This window comes from Misgurnus anguillicaudatus, chromosome 9, assembly GCF_027580225.2.
Source record: "Misgurnus anguillicaudatus chromosome 9, ASM2758022v2, whole genome shotgun sequence".
Classification (NCBI taxonomy): domain Eukaryota; kingdom Metazoa; phylum Chordata; class Actinopteri; order Cypriniformes; family Cobitidae; genus Misgurnus; species Misgurnus anguillicaudatus.
Window position 1 is genome coordinate 3,785,907 of NC_073345.2, and position 20,346 is coordinate 3,806,252.

General features: G+C 39.3%; 1 protein-coding gene across 2 annotated transcripts in view; it reads right to left on the reverse strand.

Moving 5' to 3' along the window:
• stk10 (serine/threonine kinase 10) overlaps positions 1-20,346 on the reverse strand; it is a 45,646-nt gene that overhangs the window by 9,605 nt on the left and 15,695 nt on the right. The window contains exons 3-10 of one of the 2 annotated variants that reach the window (XM_073871040.1): positions 19,506-19,554; positions 19,030-19,179; positions 14,168-14,241; positions 13,832-14,025; positions 13,574-13,655; positions 11,150-11,278; positions 8,112-8,672; positions 2,528-2,649 (exon numbers count right to left, since the gene is read on the reverse strand). In XM_073871040.1, the coding sequence (XP_073727141.1) occupies positions 2,528-2,649; positions 8,112-8,672; positions 11,150-11,278; positions 13,574-13,655; positions 13,832-14,025; positions 14,168-14,241; positions 19,030-19,179; positions 19,506-19,554 (1,361 nt within the window). The remainder of the gene's footprint in view (positions 1-2,527; positions 2,650-8,111; positions 8,673-11,149; positions 11,279-13,573; positions 13,656-13,831; positions 14,026-14,167; positions 14,242-19,029; positions 19,180-19,505; positions 19,555-20,346) is intronic. The other variant, XM_073871041.1, reaches the window with a different exon arrangement.

Here is a 20,346-nt window from a genome sequence, read left to right on the forward strand (position 1 = left end):
ATTTTTAAAAATGTGAAAATATATAAACTTTTTTAACAGTGTTGATGTTTTCTGAGTGTTGCAGTAATGAGATTTTTTAGGACTTATTTTCGAAATTATGTTACAAAATGTGTTTAATGATAAGTAAAGGTTTTTAAATTAATGTTCCCATATACTCCAGACTTTGTTTCTAATGTCTGGTGGGAAAAAAGTACATTTTAGCAATTTTTACATTTTCATGCTTGACATTTTTAGAACCAATTTTTTGTGAGAATACCCCGACTAATACTAAAGCAGATAAGAGATGATGTGTTTGAGTTGTTTCAGATGTTTGAATAACACATGTGAATGAGTCCCACCAACCCAAGAATGAAGAGAATGCAGAAGTCACAGCCGGCCACTGAAACCTCAGTATACACCCAACCCAACATTCATTCATTCAAACACACCCGCACACACAGTCAACCACAATACTTCACCCCTCTGAAAAGATATCTCACTTCAGCACATTACGAATAATTGCACTGTTAGCAGTAGGGTGGTCCTTATTTTTCAACTTTTAAAAGTTGCTCTCACCCCACCAATATGTTTGAATAAATAAATTGGGCATTTTTTTCATTATTAATTAATATTTAGAGGTTGCTCAACACCTTTGAAGTTTAACACATTCGAGTATTATGTGAAACTTTGTGCTAGCATGTACACTCACCTAAAGGATTATTAGGAACACCATACTAATACTGTGTTTGACCCCCTTTCACCTTCAGAACTGCCTTAATTCTACGTGGCATTGATTCAACAAGGTGCTGAAAGCAGAGTTTAGCTCCAGCTCTAATCAAACACACCTGAAAAGGTAATCAAGGTCTAAAGATTTCCTAGAAACCTTCAGGCAGGTGAGGTTTAATCAGGGTTGGAGCTAAAAACTGCAGGACGTTCGCCACCCCTGGTATAGCATCTTGCAGTTGATGGAGATTTGTGGGATGCACGAAGCACAAAGCTCCAGTTCCACCGCATCCAAAAGATGCTCTATTGGGTTGAGATCTGGTGGCTGTGGGGGCCATTTTAGTACAGTGACCTCATTGTCATGTTCAAGAAACCAATTTGAAATGATTCGAGCTTTGTGACATGGTGCATTATCCTGCTGGAAGTAGCCATCAGAGGATGAGTACATGGTGGTCATAAAGGGATGGGCATGGTCAGAAACAATGCTCAGGTAGGCCGTGGTATGTAAACGATGCCCAATTGACACTAAGGGGCCTAAAGTGTGCCAAGAAAACATCCCCCACACCATTACACCACCACCAGCCTGCACAGTAGTAACAAGGCATGATGGATCCATGTTCTTATTCTGTTCACGCCAAATTCTGACTCTACCATCTGAATGTCTCAACAGAATCGAGACTCATCAGACCAGGCAACATTTTTCCAGTCTTCAACTGTCCAATTTTGGTGAGCTTGTGCAAATTGTAGCCTCTTTTTTCTATTTGTAGTGGAGTTGAGTGGCACCCGGTGGGGTCTTCTGCTGTTGTAGGCCATCCACCTCAAGGTTGTGCGTGTTGTGGCTTCACAAATGCTTTGCTGCATACCTCGGTTGTAACGAGTGGTTATTTCAGTCAAAGTTGCTCTTCTATCAGCTTGAATCAGTCGGCTCATTCTCCTCTGACCTCTAGCATCAACAAGGCATTTTCGCCCACACGACTGCCGCATACTGAATGTTTTTTCCTTTTCACACCATTCTTTGTAAACCCTAGAAATGGTTGTGCGTTACAATGGCTGAAGCAACACGAAGCAAGTCCTCTATATGGTTACTCGAATTAGAAGAGACTGAAATAACTGGAACAAAGTTACCCTCCAAGAAGCAAGTTTTATGTGTGTTGTGTGTTTTTAAATGGTACAGTTTATGCAAAAGTATGTGATTTCTCGATATTGTAGGAACAATTCAAAATTTTTGGGGTGAGAGTTGAACATTTAAAAAAGAAATTGACCCATTATAAGGACCACCCTTGTAAGTATGTTTAATTCTTATTACTTTAGCCTAAGATATATATATATAAATATATAATGCCTAACTGTAATAAGAATCTCCAATGTAAAAAATAGAAATGAATCTCAACAGATGCATTACTGTAATGACAACTGGAGGTGAAATGTGTTTAACTGTTGTCACGATGCAATTCCTGTTATTCCTCTTTGATTATGCAGTGAAATCTGACTTTGATATGTTTTGTCAGATGTTTGAGATATCAGGAGATGTTGTTGTGTGTCTTCTGATCTAACACACATGATGTAGAGATGCTGTCAGACCAGCAGATGGCAGAAGTGTTTCTATAATCACAGTGTTTCGATGTGATGTGTATGTAATCTATTAACACCAACAGCTGAGGTGTTTCACAACAATACACGAGGTCAATAAACTCATGATAGTTGGCACTATTAGATATTTAAAAGCAGCTCATCTCCCCCAGCTCTATACAGCTGTCCACGTACCCGATTCTTCTTAAAGATCTGAATGAAAGCGTGAGGTGAAGGGTTAACTGTGTGAACTTGCCTGAGAAACCTCATCTCCTCATCCTTCTTCTCATCATCACCGATGATTTTGGATGTTGTTACGCTCACCTCAACACCATCAAACAAGAACTTACGGGTACGTTTGAGTGTCTTCTTGGAGTCCTGGTGGGAACAGAAACCAGTGATCAGTGCAACAAAATAATGCTGTGGATGTGCATGGTTGCAAACTGGGGTGGGTGGGGTTACAGACAAAACATCAGTAAGTCACATACAGAAAACAAGACATAATGAAATGGGTGGAGCAGAACAAATGAGCGAGCGAGAGAGAGAATGAGAGAGAGTTTGTGTGTATGTGTAAAGGAAGTGGTGAGATTGATGTGATCTTCAAACAGGAAGTGCCAGCAGTTTATGATTACTCAAGAGACATGAACGTGAATTACACTCCCTGAACCTCAGGACATCTTAAAGTCATCTTATATTCTTTATGTAAAAGAGGTGAACTATAACCTGGACATGTTTATTTAGTGAGATTCAAATAATGAATAATATAAGGAAATGTAAGTTTTCTTCCGAGTTCATCTGTGTTAGCATGAGTAAGATAGCAGAAGTAAGACATCATCCTGTCATAAGAGATTGTGAAATGATCAGGCAGATATTCAATGAATGTAAAACATGTCTTGATCAAACACTCATCACTTCATCACATCACATACAGATGGCTATCGTATTTTACAAGGAAACACCGTTTGTATGTTGTCATGTAATGTCAACACTTTTTTTTACGGAGACCTGTGTACATTTGACCCAGCTGAGTAAACATTCACGTCCTTCCTAAAAGACAACAGCAAAGAGTTTTTGTCATTTCTTGTCTCTGTGAATGCGGCTTCACCCTGCTGCTTGCCACTCCTCCACATAAAGTTCAATAAAATAATTTCTGACTCATTTCACCCCACAGTAACACAAGAACGGGGTTAAAGTGTTGATCTCATGTAGAAACAATGAACAGACCAACAATCGTTGCAAAGAATCTGACAGACAACACTGAATAGAGAGACAAAGATCGTTTGATAGGAATAGATGGACATTTTGATAGGACCTTCGTGGACAAGTTTGACAGATGAAACAAGTTAGTGAGGTTTTTAAGTTTGTTCAACACAAATGATTGTGTAGATAGATACATATTTTATGTAAAACAAGCTAATATGATGGCTACAGTAATGCATGTATAGTAAAAGTCTAGGACGGGTGTGCCAATTACACGCCCCGCGGGCTGAACACGGCCTACAGAAGTGTCCAAACTGGCCAGCATGATCATTTATACAGTATTACAGGGTTCCCACACCTTAGTTAACTTCAAATTCAAGGATCTTTCAAGGACTTTCCAGGTCCAATACCCTAAAATTCAAGGACTTAATGTGGGGACACATTTCAAGTGAGAGCAAATTTACATCGTGTTACCTTTTAAGATACATTGTTACAGTTTCCTTTCGAGGGAACTCGCGCTGCGTCACTGTGGTGACACTTTGGGGACGCCTCCAGGGGTAAGTGCGTCTGAATGTGTATATCAAATTCAACCAATGGTGAGGCTTAACGCTAAAGACAGGGTGACGCGGGAGTCAGGAAGTATATCACTATCTGAAAAAGTATGGCAAGGGAGACGCAGCGTCTCGTTCCCTTCTCAGGGAACAACAGTTACATACGTAACCCGAGACGTTTTCATGTGTCAAACACAACTATGGAAAAATTTTGGTATGAATCAACATTCGCATACAAAAGATATAAGCATTTAAAGGCTAAATTTAATGATATTATCCGACACTACACAAGGAATAATATTGATTTTTTCCCCAGAAAACTTCTTGCATAAAATAGATTCAAGCACTTTCAATGACATGTATCTATGTATGTATATTTTCAAAAACTTTCCAGGGCCTTGAATATTTTCCCCCAGATTCACAAACTTTCAAGGATTTCAAGGACCCGTGGGAACCCTGGTATTATTAAATATTATTATAAAAAAAAAAAAAAAAAATTTAAAGGCGGGACACGGCAGTCACAACGGGTGAGTGTCTAGTTAATTTTCAATAGGAGACATACAGAAAGCGGGCGTGACTCTTTGCGGCATGCGTAGAGAAAAGCGGCAGCTGCGCACCAATTCCGTTATTTGCTGTGTACCGTGTATGAAACGACCATGAATCAGTTTCTGCATTAACAATCCACGATGGCAACACATCACGAACAGCCGTGGGTTCTAGTTTAGAAACAGTTTCTATGTGTGTTAATGTTAAATGTGTTTAGTTTTCACAGAGCTGTGTGTTTTTATAGTTTTCCTGCTAATTCATTTGTAGTTTGTTTAGTTAATATTAACACATCACCACACTAAAGTTTAAATAATTATCTGTCCCTCACACGGTGATGTTATTTACCATCCAGACCTTTAAAAAAGTTAAAGGTTTTGAAAGTAGCCACAGACAGAAGAATTAAAGGCGTGTCTTTTTTGCAGCACTGAAACTGAAGCACAACAATGAGCACCAATGGCAGGAGTTTGGGAGGGGACCTGATCGTCCACTGGCACACAATCTCACAATGCCTGTATTATTATTATGCAGTGAGTTGGTGTCTGAAATGTTCAGGGGTGGCTTACTGTAAGTAATAACAGTGAATCACTTAACTGATATCATCTGTTTATTTTTCAGTTGTTTAATAATCGTTTTAGTTGTGATTATGATTAAAAAGCATTGAGTGATGTATTCATACAGTAGATGATCAGCAGTGTTCATTCATTGAGCTGTTGAGTTCAGATGAGGGTTTACAGACAGACTTGACTCTGTTTAACAGTTTCCACCGCCTGTATGATGATGAACTCTATACTGAAACTTCACTGTACTGCTGTGTGAACAACTCGCCCTCCACTGACGCCACTGACGCCCGCTTTCCAGAATATTCCACTGACTTTCATAAGCGCTGCTCTGTTCTGTGCGGCTGACGCCGAGTAAACACAGAGCAAACCAGAGCCCAAACAACAGCATGTTACTGCTACATTATATGAAGCTATACATCTCTCAGGATAAAATCTGCATGACCTATACTGTATAAGAAGCATTGCTGTATACAGCCTAGATAGACAGCTAACCTGTAATAGTACATTCACACAAGGGGAAAGCGTTAACGCTTCTCATTTACTTTTAATGGGTGACGTCATGCGTTGCCGAACTGAATTGTGGATCAGTCAACGTCGTATCAATGCCGCTGCTCGCGGCAGAAGTTGAACATTTCTCAACTTTTCAAGCGCCAGCGCGTCCGTCAGCCAATCAGATCACCTTATGCAAATAACCTAGTGCGAGCCAGCCAATTACGGAGTATGGATTGCGGCCACTGTGACTGGCTGTTGGCCACGCTTCAGACAAGCCCTCCCCTCCGTCAAGCATTAACATTTTCACCCTTTGTGAATGTACCGTAAGGAAGCATCCTAATGCGCATTTCACACGATACGCGGCAATCGCAGGGGTGCGGAGAGCGTCAAAACAGGGGCAATTACAAAGGCCAGCATGGAGAGTCGGTCCATACACCACGCTCGTGCACCCAAAATCTTGCCCCTTCTGCGGACACGGCTCTTCACAGTACAGCTCTTCAAATGCTGCACAAAACACTTCCACTAAATTAGAAAAGCAATTTCGCCGGTTGTCGCATACTGTGTGAAACGCCCATAACTCAGGGGACCTCAACCTTGCAAACTTGCAAGGGGCCTCAAGATAACTTTTCTCTGAGGACCTAATGTGGACATAGCAAACACACATACACAGAAGTACACAGTACACTCTCAAGACCTTCTACACATGTGCATTAGGAAGCATGCATTAGGATTTACTAGACGTTTGGCAATGAAAGATATTCAGTAGCCACATGCGTCTCCTAACCACAACCTGTAAGTGTTATAAAATGTCAAGTTTACTGTAATGTCTTATTAGTAAGCTGTGCTAGCAACGCATGTTGCAGTTAAACTGTGGCCCGGTTAGCTTAAGTTACACTTGCTTGCTTAAAGGAATAACCTACTTTGCTGTGTAGGTGTGAACCTACAAAATAAAACGTAGCGCTTTTCTAAGCGGATTTAAAAGAGGAATTATATTTTATGGCGTAATAGCACTTTTGGGAGTACTTCGACTCGCCTGAAAAGTCCGCTCCCCTTCTCACTCTCATAATGGGAGAGGGAGGGTGTTACTGCGCCGAGTCCAAGTACTCCCATAAGTGCTATTACGCCATACAATATAGTTCCTCTTTTAAATCCGCTTAGAAAAGCGCTACGTTTTATTTTGTACCACCAAACTTGCTCGTATAACTACTCGTCTTAAATAGGAAAAACGTTGATGTGTTTGGTCACTTCTAACTTTATCTCTAAATGGTACCATTGAATGAATGGGGCTAAGCTAAATGCTATCGAAGCGTCGCAGCGCGCTCCAGTGCTTATGTGCACGCACACAGATGATAGAGGGATGTATCAACAATTCTTAGTTAAGGTAATAACATATTTTAATATTGAAAATGAGTAGACTATTCCTTTAAATGTGTAAAAATGTTAATGTCTGTCATCGTTTTTATAACTTGGACTGATGATGAATGATGTGTATTGATGTAGGTGTTTAAACTCTTAATAAACTGTCAGAGAGTCACGTTAGCAAGCGGCTAACGCATGCTTACTTACGGTTTTGCTATGACCCAGTTAGTTTACATAACTGCTTAAATGAGTGTAAAATGTTAGTTTCTATCATCTTTATTGCTTGGATTAATGAGGAATGATGTGTATTTTTGTCGATAATATCTTCTCAGTAAATCATGTTAGCACTAGGTCAATACATGTTGCACTATTGTTGGTCTGTGCCACTGATCTGTGGTCTGTGTGTCAGTTGACCAATCAGAGCAGAGTAGGCTACTGAAAGGTGGGGTTTAGGCAGACTGAGTCATTGAACTGCTTCACCCGAATCGTTTGGGGGTCTCTAAGAAATGGGGTAATTTCAAATGTAAATTTTGAAAAAATTACAGTGTTTTTTGACCTTGCATGCATTAAAACCTGTTGTCCGGGACTTATAAACAGGGATAGGACGCTTAAAATTGGCATCTTACTGGCTCTTTAAGTAACTGTACTGTCCTTGCCTGTAAAGCACTACAGAGCACAACACATCATTAAACTGAATCACTCCAAAAGACAGAACGCTGCCTGAGGAAGGTGAGGAAAATGATCAAGGACTTAAGCCATCCAAGTCACAAAATGTTTTCCCTGCACCCATCAAAAAATGATACTGCAGCACCGCAGTGTCCCAAGAAATCAGCATTTCTCTTACCTGAACTCATTCTATCACTGAGCTCAGCACAATGCATTCTGGGATTGCTAACTCCGTGACAGACACACATGATACTGCCATAAAATACCTTAACCAAAACAAGGCATCTCAGACAACCGTGGTCACTACTGCACTTGACTGTATAATCTCATTACATCCCGAATTACAGAAAACTACTTCAAATCTGATCAGACTGAAGCACATGTACAAGCAGCACCGAACATTAATCTCACTGAACAAATGTGTTTGATGAACGTTGGTTACACACAGATGCAAACTCGGACCTACCCATACCAAAAGGTTGCCCTTGTTGACCGACATGTCTCCAGACAGGCTCAGAACCAAACTCTCCACATCCTCTGCAAATGATGACTTGTTGCTCACTGCGGACACACTATTCCTGGGCTCCTGGGATTCGGAACGGTTCAGCACACTGTGTCGTGGAGAGCGTGAGGTTCCCTCTCTGTCGGGTTTTATCTCCGGTTTTCCGGCTTTCAACGACGACACCAGCGGCTGCTCTGTGGTTTCCGAGGAACGGTCTTCTGTCTTCAGAGGTAAATGAAGCTCCGGCTCAGAGCTCTTGGCCTCCTCCTCAGAGGTGGGTGTGATTTTTCCATCTTCAATGCCGGAGTCGGAGCAGGAGGTCTTGCCTGACGCCTCGCTCTCGGGTTTATCATGATCGTCCTCAGGAAACTTATCGCTCAGATTGTCCTCTTGCTCTTTCCTGCTGGTTTTTGTGGACACAGCGGTCTTGGGCTCGTCCTCATCTTCTATAGCAGTTTCGGTGAGGGCTGTGTCAGGTGAATGATCCCCTTCTAAACTGGTTTCAGATGGATCTTTGCCTGGGGCCTAAAACACAGAGAGAAACTCGTATGACTGTTCAGATTTGTTTAGTCACTACATTACTATCATAAATCATAGTGTTGAAACAAAATGTTTAGTGTTGCATAATCTAAATATAAAAAACATATATTAGTTTCAGAAGTACAATGCACATTAAGCTGTTGTGTCAATATAATGCTGAGCTGTGATTGGTTGTCGTTGTTGTTTATTCACTTAAGTCAGCATTTGAAGAAGTCACATAAGTCGTCTTTAGTGACTGAAAACTGCACCATTTTTATTTTTTAAACTCCGTCTTTGTGCAGCTGGAGCGACTGAAGGTCCTGTGCTATATTTATCTCAAATGCAAGTGCATCTATTCTTTTATTTTGCCATGGCTGAGGAAGAGGAAGCACTTACACAGCTATTTTAAAACACTCGCACCATTGTGCCATGTCAAGACTTTTACTCCATTCTAGGTTTTTTCCATTTATTTCAAGTAAACACCACAGACTGGGTGTGGACCTATGATCTGTTACAGTCAGATTATGTGCCAGGAAATGACATCACAACCACATTGTGTTTTATGAGTCACATCTACAGTAGGTATAGAGGTGCCAGACGTACCCTAACAAAAGATTTGAAGTGTTGCTCACAGTAGAATGCAAGTCTATTACAATATCAGTCCTTCCAGAAAATCACAGTTTTTTTCTGGTTGTTGCGGGCAAAAATTCTTGATCTTGCGGCACGTTTTCCTAAAAAAATGCAATGGAATATGCAGGATATTTATGCAATTTTATGCAATAAAACTTGCGGGACCTCGCAGAAACTTGCGGGACCTCGCAGAAACTTGCGGGACCTCGCAGAAACTTGCGGGACCTCGCAGAAACTTGCGGGACCTCGCAGAAACTTGCGGGACCTCGCAGAAACTTGCGGGACCTCGCAGAAACTTGCGGGACCTCGCAGAAACTTGCGGGACCTCGCAGAAACTTGCGGGACCTCGCAGAAACTTGCGGGACCTCGCAGAAACTTGCGGGACCTCGCAGAAACTTGCGGGACCTCGCAGAAACTTGCGGGACCTCGCAGAAACTTGCGGGACCTCGCAGAAACTTGCGTGACCTGGCAGAAACTTGCGTGACATGGCAGAAACTTTCGGGACCTTGCAGAAACTTTCGGGACATGTAAGAAACTTGCGGGACCTGGCAGAAACTTGCGGGACCTGGCAGAAACTTGCGGGACCTGGCAGAAACTTGCGGGACCTCGCAGAAACTTGCGGGACCTCGCAGAAACTTGCGGGACCTCGCAGAAACTTGCGGGACCTCGCAGAAACTTGCGGGACCTCGCAGAAACTTGCGGGACCTCGCAGAAACTTGCGGGACCTCGCAGAAACTTGCGGGACCTCGCAGAAACTTGCGGGACCTCGCAGAAACTTGCGGGACCTCGCAGAAACTTGCGGGACCTCGCAGAAACTTGCGGGACCTCGCAGAAACTTGCGGGACCTCGCAGAAACTTGCGGGACCTCGCAGAAACTTGCGGGACCTCGCAGAAACTTGCGGGACCTCGCAGAAACTTGCGGGACCTCGCAGAAACTTGCGGGACCTCGCAGAAACTTGCGGGACCTCGCAAAACTGTTTGCAGCTTTTCAATGATGTTCACGTCACATAATGATGTCACTTCCTAACGTTCCCATGACAACAGGGGACATGGCTGCGCTTGTGTGAAGTAAATGCAACCTTTTTCAACTTTCTGCTAAGATATATGTGATTTTTGCTACAAATATGCGGGTATTATGAAATTATGCAAGCCCCGCATATTTTGCGCACAGAAATCTGCAATTTATGCTGCGAAAGTGCGGCGTATTTGAAAAAAATGCGGCCTCTGCATAAATATGCGGACTTTGGCTGATGATGCGTTGAATCATGTGATCGCATAATCACGTTTTTCTGGAGGGACTGCAATATAATCTGTATATGTTCATGTGCCGTTATCTTTCACACATTAACTTAATATGGAAGTGTGGAGTAAAAGCTTCATACTACACCAGATACACTTCCAGTACAATTACAATATGAGTATTATTTTGGCACTTAAGGGGGTCGCGCAGCTCAGCGCCACGTCGAGTCGCGTCTAGGACAACTCAGAGTTATCTTAAACCGGAAGTGCACATTAAATAGCGTGAGCTTAGTCAGACAGCGTCTACTTCAAAATGCAAAATATACGTTAGCAGCCAATGTTAATCGTTAATGATTTGAGACAAATATGATGTTATTTAGTGTTAAACTATGTGAGTGGGGGGAGTGACAGGGATTTGAGCAACTTCCTGAGTCAAAGCTGGTCGCCGTGAACAGGCGCCACCTTTCGGCGCCAGTGTGCGTATACTCATAGAAAACAATGTGTTCGATTTTTTTAGAACAGCGCGGTGCTGAGCTGCGCGTCTGGTGTGCGACCCCCCTTTATTGAAGTGAGATTGTGTACTGTACTGTATGAATAAGAAAGCCAAGCCTTACAGATGAGAGATCAACTTCATCATCTCCGTCTTCATTATTGTCTTCAATCTCCTCCATCACTTCAGCTTTAGCTTCAGCTACCAGCTCTCTCAGAGGACGATTGGTCTTCACTGAACTCACAAAGGGATGCTGGACACACAAACACACACAGATTAAACAAAGACACATGATTCATTTTTCTCATAAACATCTCAAATGACATTCACTATTCATCTAAAGTCTAATAGCACATCAAATATTATAGATGTGAACATTTGGAGGTACATCATAATACTCTATAACTAGATTTAAATAAAAGCAGTGTTTAGATTGAGAGACAGATGAACTGAACCCATAATAAATCAATAACAGTTATGATGATGAATGATTCGACTCTATAACTCTTCACGGTGGTCAAATATTGTTGTGAAATGACACTGTGAACTGTTTAAATGACAGCCATTTCCTTTATAACATGTGTATTATGTTTCTTTCATATCACATAGTCAAATAATTTCAGCTGAAATGAATATTTCATGAAGATTTATTGAATGATTTAGTAAGCAGTCATCAGACACATAACATCTGTTGTTGGGTTTATTTAGCAGTAGTTTTTGTTTCAGGAGTTTTGATCTCTCATGGACTGCTGTGATCTCTCTTGAAATACACTCATGTAATCTGAAAGAGCATCAGTTCATTATGAAGAAGTGAAGTGTGACCCTTCTGCTTTAATTGGTTAAAGTGCTGAGTTAGATGAAAGTTAAAGGTGATGAGTTGAAACAGCTGTGTAATGAAGAGGAACTTCATTCACTCATCTATAATTCAGCTGACTCGACTCTACTGTATGTCAGGACAAGTCAAGTGCTAAAAACATACAGCCAACAATGCACTTTTTTAAAAAGCACCATAAAAATTCATTTAAATTACACCCAAAATACTTTAAAGACTTACTTTGTAATAAATGTTTATCACTGTACTGACATAAAAGAGAAAACGGTGATATATTAGCATATGCACAACTCTTCAGATGTCATTTTCAGCTCATCAACCATCTGTTTGTGTGTGTGTGTGTGTTATCAGCGATAAACATGAGTTCAAGTTACTTTCTATCCACGCTCAACAGATGTCATGCATCAGGTTCTTCACTGAAGACTACAGATAAATGTTTGATACACATGTTAATGAATTTAGAGGATTTAGCAGCCTGTGTAGTATTGACTGTAATATAGTTTAATTTGAATGGATTTGTCAGTACAGGTCATTGTATAAGCCACAGCACCATTATTGATATTCAACATCAGATCATGGAGGGGATGTGACAGGAATTATCATCTTACATACACTTTTAATCTGCCACTGAAGTGCTAAAATTGATATTTTAGATGCTGTATGCACTCATAACTTCAGGATTTTGTTTAGGATTTTTATTGGCATGATTAAGAATTTAACACTAATTCATCTTTGGTCTGGTGAACAGGGTCAAATACATTTTAAAGGCACATATTATCAAAAATCCACTTTTGTAAGGTTTGGATATAAATGTGTGTTGGCAGTGTATGAACACAACTACCCTACAATGAAAATAATCCAACCTCTCCTTTCTTATTCCCATTAAACCAAAGCAGTCTCATTAGAAATGCTATTTTGGTTATCTTGTTAATGTGATGTCACACTGATAAAGCCTCGCCCTCAGGTTAATTTTACCCAAAAGCTTTGTGTCTGTAAGTAGGGATGGGCACGAGTACTCGATTGCTCAAGTACTCGAACGTGGTATCGATGATCGGTCACAAAAATGATGATCATGTGGGTTTATTTTTTTTATAGTTTCTTCAAAATTAAGTGCTTTTAATAAAAATATTTTCGTTTTCACTATGACGTATATGCCCCGCCCCTTTGATTGCCCCGCCCCCAGGTAATCGAGTACTCGTTCTTCAGACCTATGGATTAATTAAAATGAAAACATGACAAATGCACATCTCTATTTGTAAGCACGTTGTAGCGCTAATGTGGCTAAAATATACGATTGTCCCAGACTGTATTCACAGGAATCAGATCTAGTTTAAGTAAAAGCTATAGATCATTTGCATTTAAAGGTACAGACATGAAAGCGTTTTTGCTCCCACCCAAACAGGGTGATTTTGGACATGTTATAATAAATGATGTGTGTGGTATTTTGAGCTGAAACTTCACAGATCCATTCAAAGCACATCTTAGACTTATATACATCTTGTAAAAATGGGCATATGTGCCCTTTAAAGAAAAAATACGCAAGAATGAAAATATTTTTGATTCTCTCTGTTAAATTTATGATGGCCCTGATGAGACATGAAAGTGTTTTCTGTGCACATACCACAATATTTCAAACATCATGGAGTCATGTTTCATGTATGTGAAAGGGGATTGTACAGTACAGTATGCGGATGTGACAGAAGTGAAACGTCTTACTTCAAGAAGGTGAGCAGCTGTTGGCCTCGTCTCAGGATTTTTGTCTAAAGCTTTTCTAAGGAAATCCTTAAATTCCATTGACCTGAAACATACAAAACCATTCCATATTTACATAGATACAGTGATAAACACTGAACTTAGAAATGATTAAGGGTCTTAAATGATGAAATCTATGAAGAGGAGACACTATGTTCTGAAAAGAGAAAATAAATCCTAATCCAGTAAAACAGATAAATATTCCCTCTCAGACTCAGTTACCATTTGGCGGGCTTCTCCAGGGTGGGCGGCTCAGATTTGGCAATTTTTAGAAGAACTCTCATGGGGTTTAACTCATGATGGGGCGGCTCGATCTGAGCTAACTCGATCAGTGTGATACCCAAAGACCAGATGTCGGCTTTATAGTCGTATGGTGCGTCCTTCATGGTCTCACACATCACCACCTCAGGAGCCATCCAATACAAATAGTCAACAACATCAGGTGATCACATAATAAACATCTGTCATGCTGCTAACATTACTACTCATAATATTTACAGAAGATATGGAGACGGGTGATGATCTGATGAATTCATTCACTTCTATAAGCAGTACTCACCAATACGGAGTCCCAATGAAAGAGTCTCGCCTTTGAAGAGTTTTGGTATTTTTTGCAGAAACCCCAAAATCAGCTGGAAAAGAAATAAGCGACATTGGATTACAATGATTTTTCTAATTCCTGCTGTAATATAAACACTAGTATTTGAAACATCTGCCAAACAAAAATGTAAATCTTATCATAAAACAACATTTTGTTAAATCTATTAAACAATCCACACTACGGAATGAAATGTTTCAGATTTTTCTTGTGTACAAACGTTTAGAGTCACTTGAGTGATATCTTTTCTCTAAATGTTGTTGACATATTCGTTTTTTTTTTCATTACAAAACTAAGGGGTAGTTTCCCAGAAAGGGTTTATATTAATCCAGGACTAGGTCTTAGTAATATTACGACATTTAAGTCGTTTTTACAAACATACCTTACAAAAAACAATACTGGTGTGCATCTTGAGACAAAACATTGACATTAAAGGGGGGGTTCAATGGTATTTCATGCATTTTGACTTATTAACACAGTTATAGAGTTGTTTACGCATGCTAAATTAGGCAAAGTGTCAAAAAAGCAGTTGGGTGTGTTACAGAGTATTTCTGTGCCGAATGCACTTCGACAGAGTTCGTACAAGTTTCAGAAAGTTTTTGATTACGGGTCCAGCTGACGTTTCAGGGGTTTCTATACATAGATAACGTCATCACCTGGCGGCCATCTTACCACAGGGCGCTGGCTCACTCATAGCATTGTGTTTTAATGATGCATGTACTTTTAAATGACCATAACTTGCTCAATTTTCCACCGATTTTTTAAATGGTTGGGTTTCTTACAAAATACTATTTATTTATTTATTTTATTGCAGATAAATATTTACACAAGAAAGAAATTGTACAGAGCAGGAATTTTCTTATAGAACCATTATACTTACAAACGATATTAACATGGCTATAATTCTGGATGCTTTAACATTTTTTTCATGAAAATTATTTTATTTTTAGTTTCAGTATGCAGTGTCATATGTACATCTTTGATGTTTATAACAAACCAAACCGTGTGAAATAGTTAGAAAATTAAGCAAGTTCTGGTAATTTAAAAGTAAATGCATCATTAAAACTCAATGCTACGAGTGAGCGAGCGCCCTGAGGTAAGATTGCCGCCAAATGCAGAAGTTACACTCAATTGGCCAGCAGCGCGGGCGAGACATCAAGCCTTTATTATACATATCTATGTTTCTATACACATCACTTCTTTTCATGGGCACTTCCCCTGGAAGACCCCGCCTACCTGTCCATCAGCGGAAGACACTAGAACTTACAAACATCACATCACGCGACAGTTTTGTTTAATTTCAAAACTCAACAATGGCATGAATGAAGAAGTGTGTTTTTGGATGTAAGGAGAAGAAAGCCAGCCTTATGAAAACAATGGATATAGTTTATTATCCAGGGTAGCAGCGAAGTTTTGCGTGTGTGTTTGCTTTACACTGGATTTCCGTGAAAAGTCCCAACCCGGTAATGAGTTGCATGCGGTAAGACAGACTTGGGCTTGTGCATATTATATAAATGACACGAACATGTAGTGAATCATAAGTTAAACAGTGTTGTAGTGTTGCATGACTCGTACTTGCTCCTTCCGCAGTAGTAACTCCTCCTTCTTCATTTTTTCGTACGTTATCGGAAAGATTCGGTAAAGCTAATCTTTCTTTTATAAATCTGATTACTAAAGACTCTTCAGAGATATAAAGGATGTCATACTACTCTATAGGTACTCCAGATTAATGCAGAAACAGCGTGTGTTATGTGAGCTTTAATATATGCTAAGATATGGCAGTGCAAGGTGTTTTTAAATTAAGGCAGCTCAAACAAGCATCCACCCCAATAAGTTGATTTAATAAAATATCTTTGATATGGATGACTCTGACTGAATCATTGAAGAAAAGTAGCTTGTAGGAGTCCAGACTAGATGTGACTCACTTCCCTCATTTATCTTATAAAGATTATTGAATATTTGATGTTCATGTGTTTTTTTAATGTTTCTTCAGTTTTGTAGCAGAGCTAGCTATAGACGGTTTCATCGGACGCACGTGCGGTGACGCGATTACGCATCTGGTCCGAACTTACTTCGGGTTTCTGTTTGTTTAATGGTCTGACTAGTTGCTGAAACTGAACTCTTAAACAAATACCTCATCGAAAACAATATGTTTTGGTTTCCTTGGTAATCTATATGTTGTTTATTTTGCTTGTGATATAAATTAACTACTTTAAATGGATTTTATGTATTCTTAGCGGAGTTTACTGGAAGTTACGCGTTTTCCACGAAAGCCGCTTGTTTATGTTGTTACTGCTAAAACTGTCTATATGTATGTAATGTAATGTAATGTAATGTAGTGTTAGTGTGATCTAAAGCATTTACTAATGCTACCAAATAAAACCTTGTTTTGGTAACCAGTTTGTCTTACAGGAAAACCTCTCCTGGCCTGACATTCAGAAAAACCATTAAGAGACACTGGATGAAGAGACGTTCAGTTCAGATATTGAGCGGCGTACAGAGGAAATCATTGAGTACTTTACACAACACAAATCCTTCACATGATACTTTTAAAGGTTTCAGAATGAAGTTAATCTTCCTGTTTCTGTGTATGTGCGTGTGGGAAAGATCACCAGAATGACTAAGAGAGATCTTTTGTGATAAACCAACACCGGCACAAGACACGACACGTATCCAAACATCACACTTTCATTTCAGATTGAAAACATCCTGATGTGTCTGACTGACAGCATTACGTGTGTATTGTAGGTGCTTTGAAGCCGGATACAAAACATAAACTGCCTTATAAGACACCTACTTTACTATAGGTACCTAGAAAGCATTTTTTCATAAAACATGAACAATATTTACTGCCACAAGCTCACTTCAGTTCAGCCTGATTCAGTCTAGTTTAGTTCAGTGTTGTAATATATTGTGTATTGAAAAGAAACTGCACATTAATTTCAGTGACCATGTTTACATGCACCCTCGTGTGTGTGTTTTTATCATGCAGTTTCAATGCGAATTCATTTTAAACTTGACATTAGGAAGTTTTCCCTGAACACTGTCAACAAGACTCGCTGTCAGCAGTCTGCCTTCATCCAGAAACAGCTCAAATAACACCACATTAGTGTATAAAACCACTACAGGCACTGTCATAACATTTCTGTCTTCATCGTGGCAAGAATAACAAAATATGTCCTTAAGAACGTGTTTGTTATTTAAAAAAGAAACAGTGGACAATATATGTGAGTTCATCATTTGTGTTCTGTGTTGGGCTATGTGTGAAAAATAAACACAAATAACAGCAAATAATCTGAAAATAAAAACTGCATGTAAACAGGAGTAAAAGGTTTACTCCAGTCATGTAAACATCTTACTGTGATTAATTCCTTACTCTGATTAATGTAAATAATCACATTATTGGTGTACAGGTAAACGTAATGAATGATAAAACAGAAAGCAGACAGACAAAAACAGGTCATCATGGGTTTGACACAGTTTCATATAATCGCCAGTGACGATTTTTGTGCAGATTTGGTGCTTGCCGAGTGTTAATTTTAGAGTCTGGATTCAGCTGTCAGATCTCATGAACTGTAATTATATTACCTTATACCACAGGTCTGTTAAATGCTTGATTCTGATTGGCTGAGAAATGTTCCATGGGTGTTAACTATTTTTCAATAACCGCACACCTAATCTTTAAAATGTCTTAAAAATAGGCACCAGAGCAATATTTTTGGTAAACGTGGTATAAGAGGAATAATTATCCCCAGTAGTTTAAATTATTTGAAAATAATGCACACCCGTGGTGTAACGTAACCACCTTGGGTGTGCATTATTTTCTTATAATTCAACGGCCTGTCGTCAATTATTCCTTACGTGTTTTTCGGTCTATAAGCCGCGTTTTTTGCTGCGTCTTACAGTCAGGTGTGCCTTGTAAGTCAGTATAAATTAATTTTGACATTTATGTACACATACCGTCTACAGGCCCAAAGAGTCCGCTATATGCTGCTTCTGTATTTATGTAATTCAATGGATTCAGTGATGTGGAATGACGAGTACGCAAACTTCATGCTAGTTGGCTTGTTCGGTTAATTTAGCCTATTCAACCTTCCAGGTAAGTTCTGTATACTATGGTTTATCATTTAAATAACTGATAACATTACTTTAAAGTACATAGATCTATTTAGCCTGCTGTTCTGTCTGCTATTGTTTAGTTGAATAACTTGCCTTTCCAGATTAAATGTCTGTTCTTCGGCTTGGATTTTGGGAAATCATTTTCTAAATAAACGGCGACTTATAGTCAACGGCGACTTATAGTCAACGGCGACTTATAGTCAACGGCGACTTATAGTCAACGGCGACTTATAGTCAACGGCGACTTATAGTCAACGGCGACTTATAGTCAACGGCGACTTATAGTCAACGGCGACTTATAGTCAACGGCGACTTATAGTCAACGGCGACTTATAGTCAACGGCGACTTATAGTCAACGGCGACTTATAGTCAACGGCGACTTATAGTCAACGGCGACTTTGACGTTTAGCCGCCTAAACATCCGTTTATACATGTTATTTCGTCTTTATGGCACATTTTTTAATGATGCGGCTTATACTCCGGAGCGGCTTATAGTCCGGAAAGTACAGTAGAATTTAATATGTTTGAGAAACAATGCATGGATACATGAATCCACAAACAATAACATTCATCAAGGTAACAAATGTCTTGAATCATTTAAACTAATTGATCGGTGGATGCGTGACATATATATATATATATATATATATATATATATACAGTACATTATACACAAACACATACAAATGTCCATATACACACCTAGTTTAATGTCTCCGTCCAGTGTGAGGAGAATGTTTCCAGCCTTCAGATCTCTGTGAATGATCTTCATGCTGTGAAGATACTGAAGAGCCTCCAACATCTGTTTACAGATCACCTGGATCTGAGGTTCTTCAAGAGCTCGGTCCAACTCTACAAACATCAAAACATCAGCCATCATAAGTCTCAGTACACAAACAAAAATAATGAATCATGATTAAGATTCATGTTTTTAGGCCTGTTTAGATGTAGATATCTTACATTTTGCTTTGCAGTAATGAGAGAGATTTTTTGCATTATTGTCACTTGTGTAAAAACAATATGGTGGTTTACTGTATGCTCATTTTAATAGTCCCCACATATAGTTTTGTTTCTTAGTGTAAGTCTATATAATTACATATATGTGATCTGTTGATAAATCACTGTGAACATAAAGCTGTTTTAAGTGTAAAATGATGAATAAGAGCAGAGACTCTTACCTAACATAGTGGCATCAACGGCACCTCCAGGACAAAACTCAATCATGATCTGTGTGTCAAATACATTAACAGACAATAATTACATGAACACAGATGATAGAAAATCTACTTTGTTATCTGTTTGGTTTTGTGTAGTTCTAAACTTTGCTGATGTGCAAACAGCCGAATCATTATTATTACGGAGAAGATGTGCAAGTAATAAATCACTGTCTCTCTCTCTCTGTGTGTGTGTGTTTTGAGATTAATGGGTGCATCATCTCTCTGTTCAGAGCAAACAAGTTTTACACCTTTACCCTGCTTGTGACACAATAACAGACTCACTGTGTCTGTCAGTAACATAAATGATGCTTTCTGCACAAACAATAAATGTCAATCAAGAAAGAAAGAGTTAAGGGCAGCTGCATCTGAATTACAATCAAATCTCAGACATCAGTTTGGCATGTTTGGGTGGAAAACAAAGAAATTAAAAATGTGTTAAGATTATCTGTCTGTCAATCAAAGTATCTGACCTACTTTAAGACATGCAGATAGACAGGAGGATCATACTCGCTTCTAGTGTGATATGCATTTAAACATTTTTACTGACCATCATCTGATTTTAAAACACAAACACATGTTTGCTCCATAAAACACAGAGAAGTTTTGACTTAAATGAATAATGAATAAAATCATACAATACAGTGACCAAAGATTCAATTATTTACACAAATATCATTACCAAATGTTTAATTTTTAAAGTAATCCTATACACTAACAGATCAAAATTGATGTTAATTGGGTTGAGATCTGGTGACTGTGGGGGCCATTTTAGTACAGTGAACTCATTGTCATGTTCAAGAAT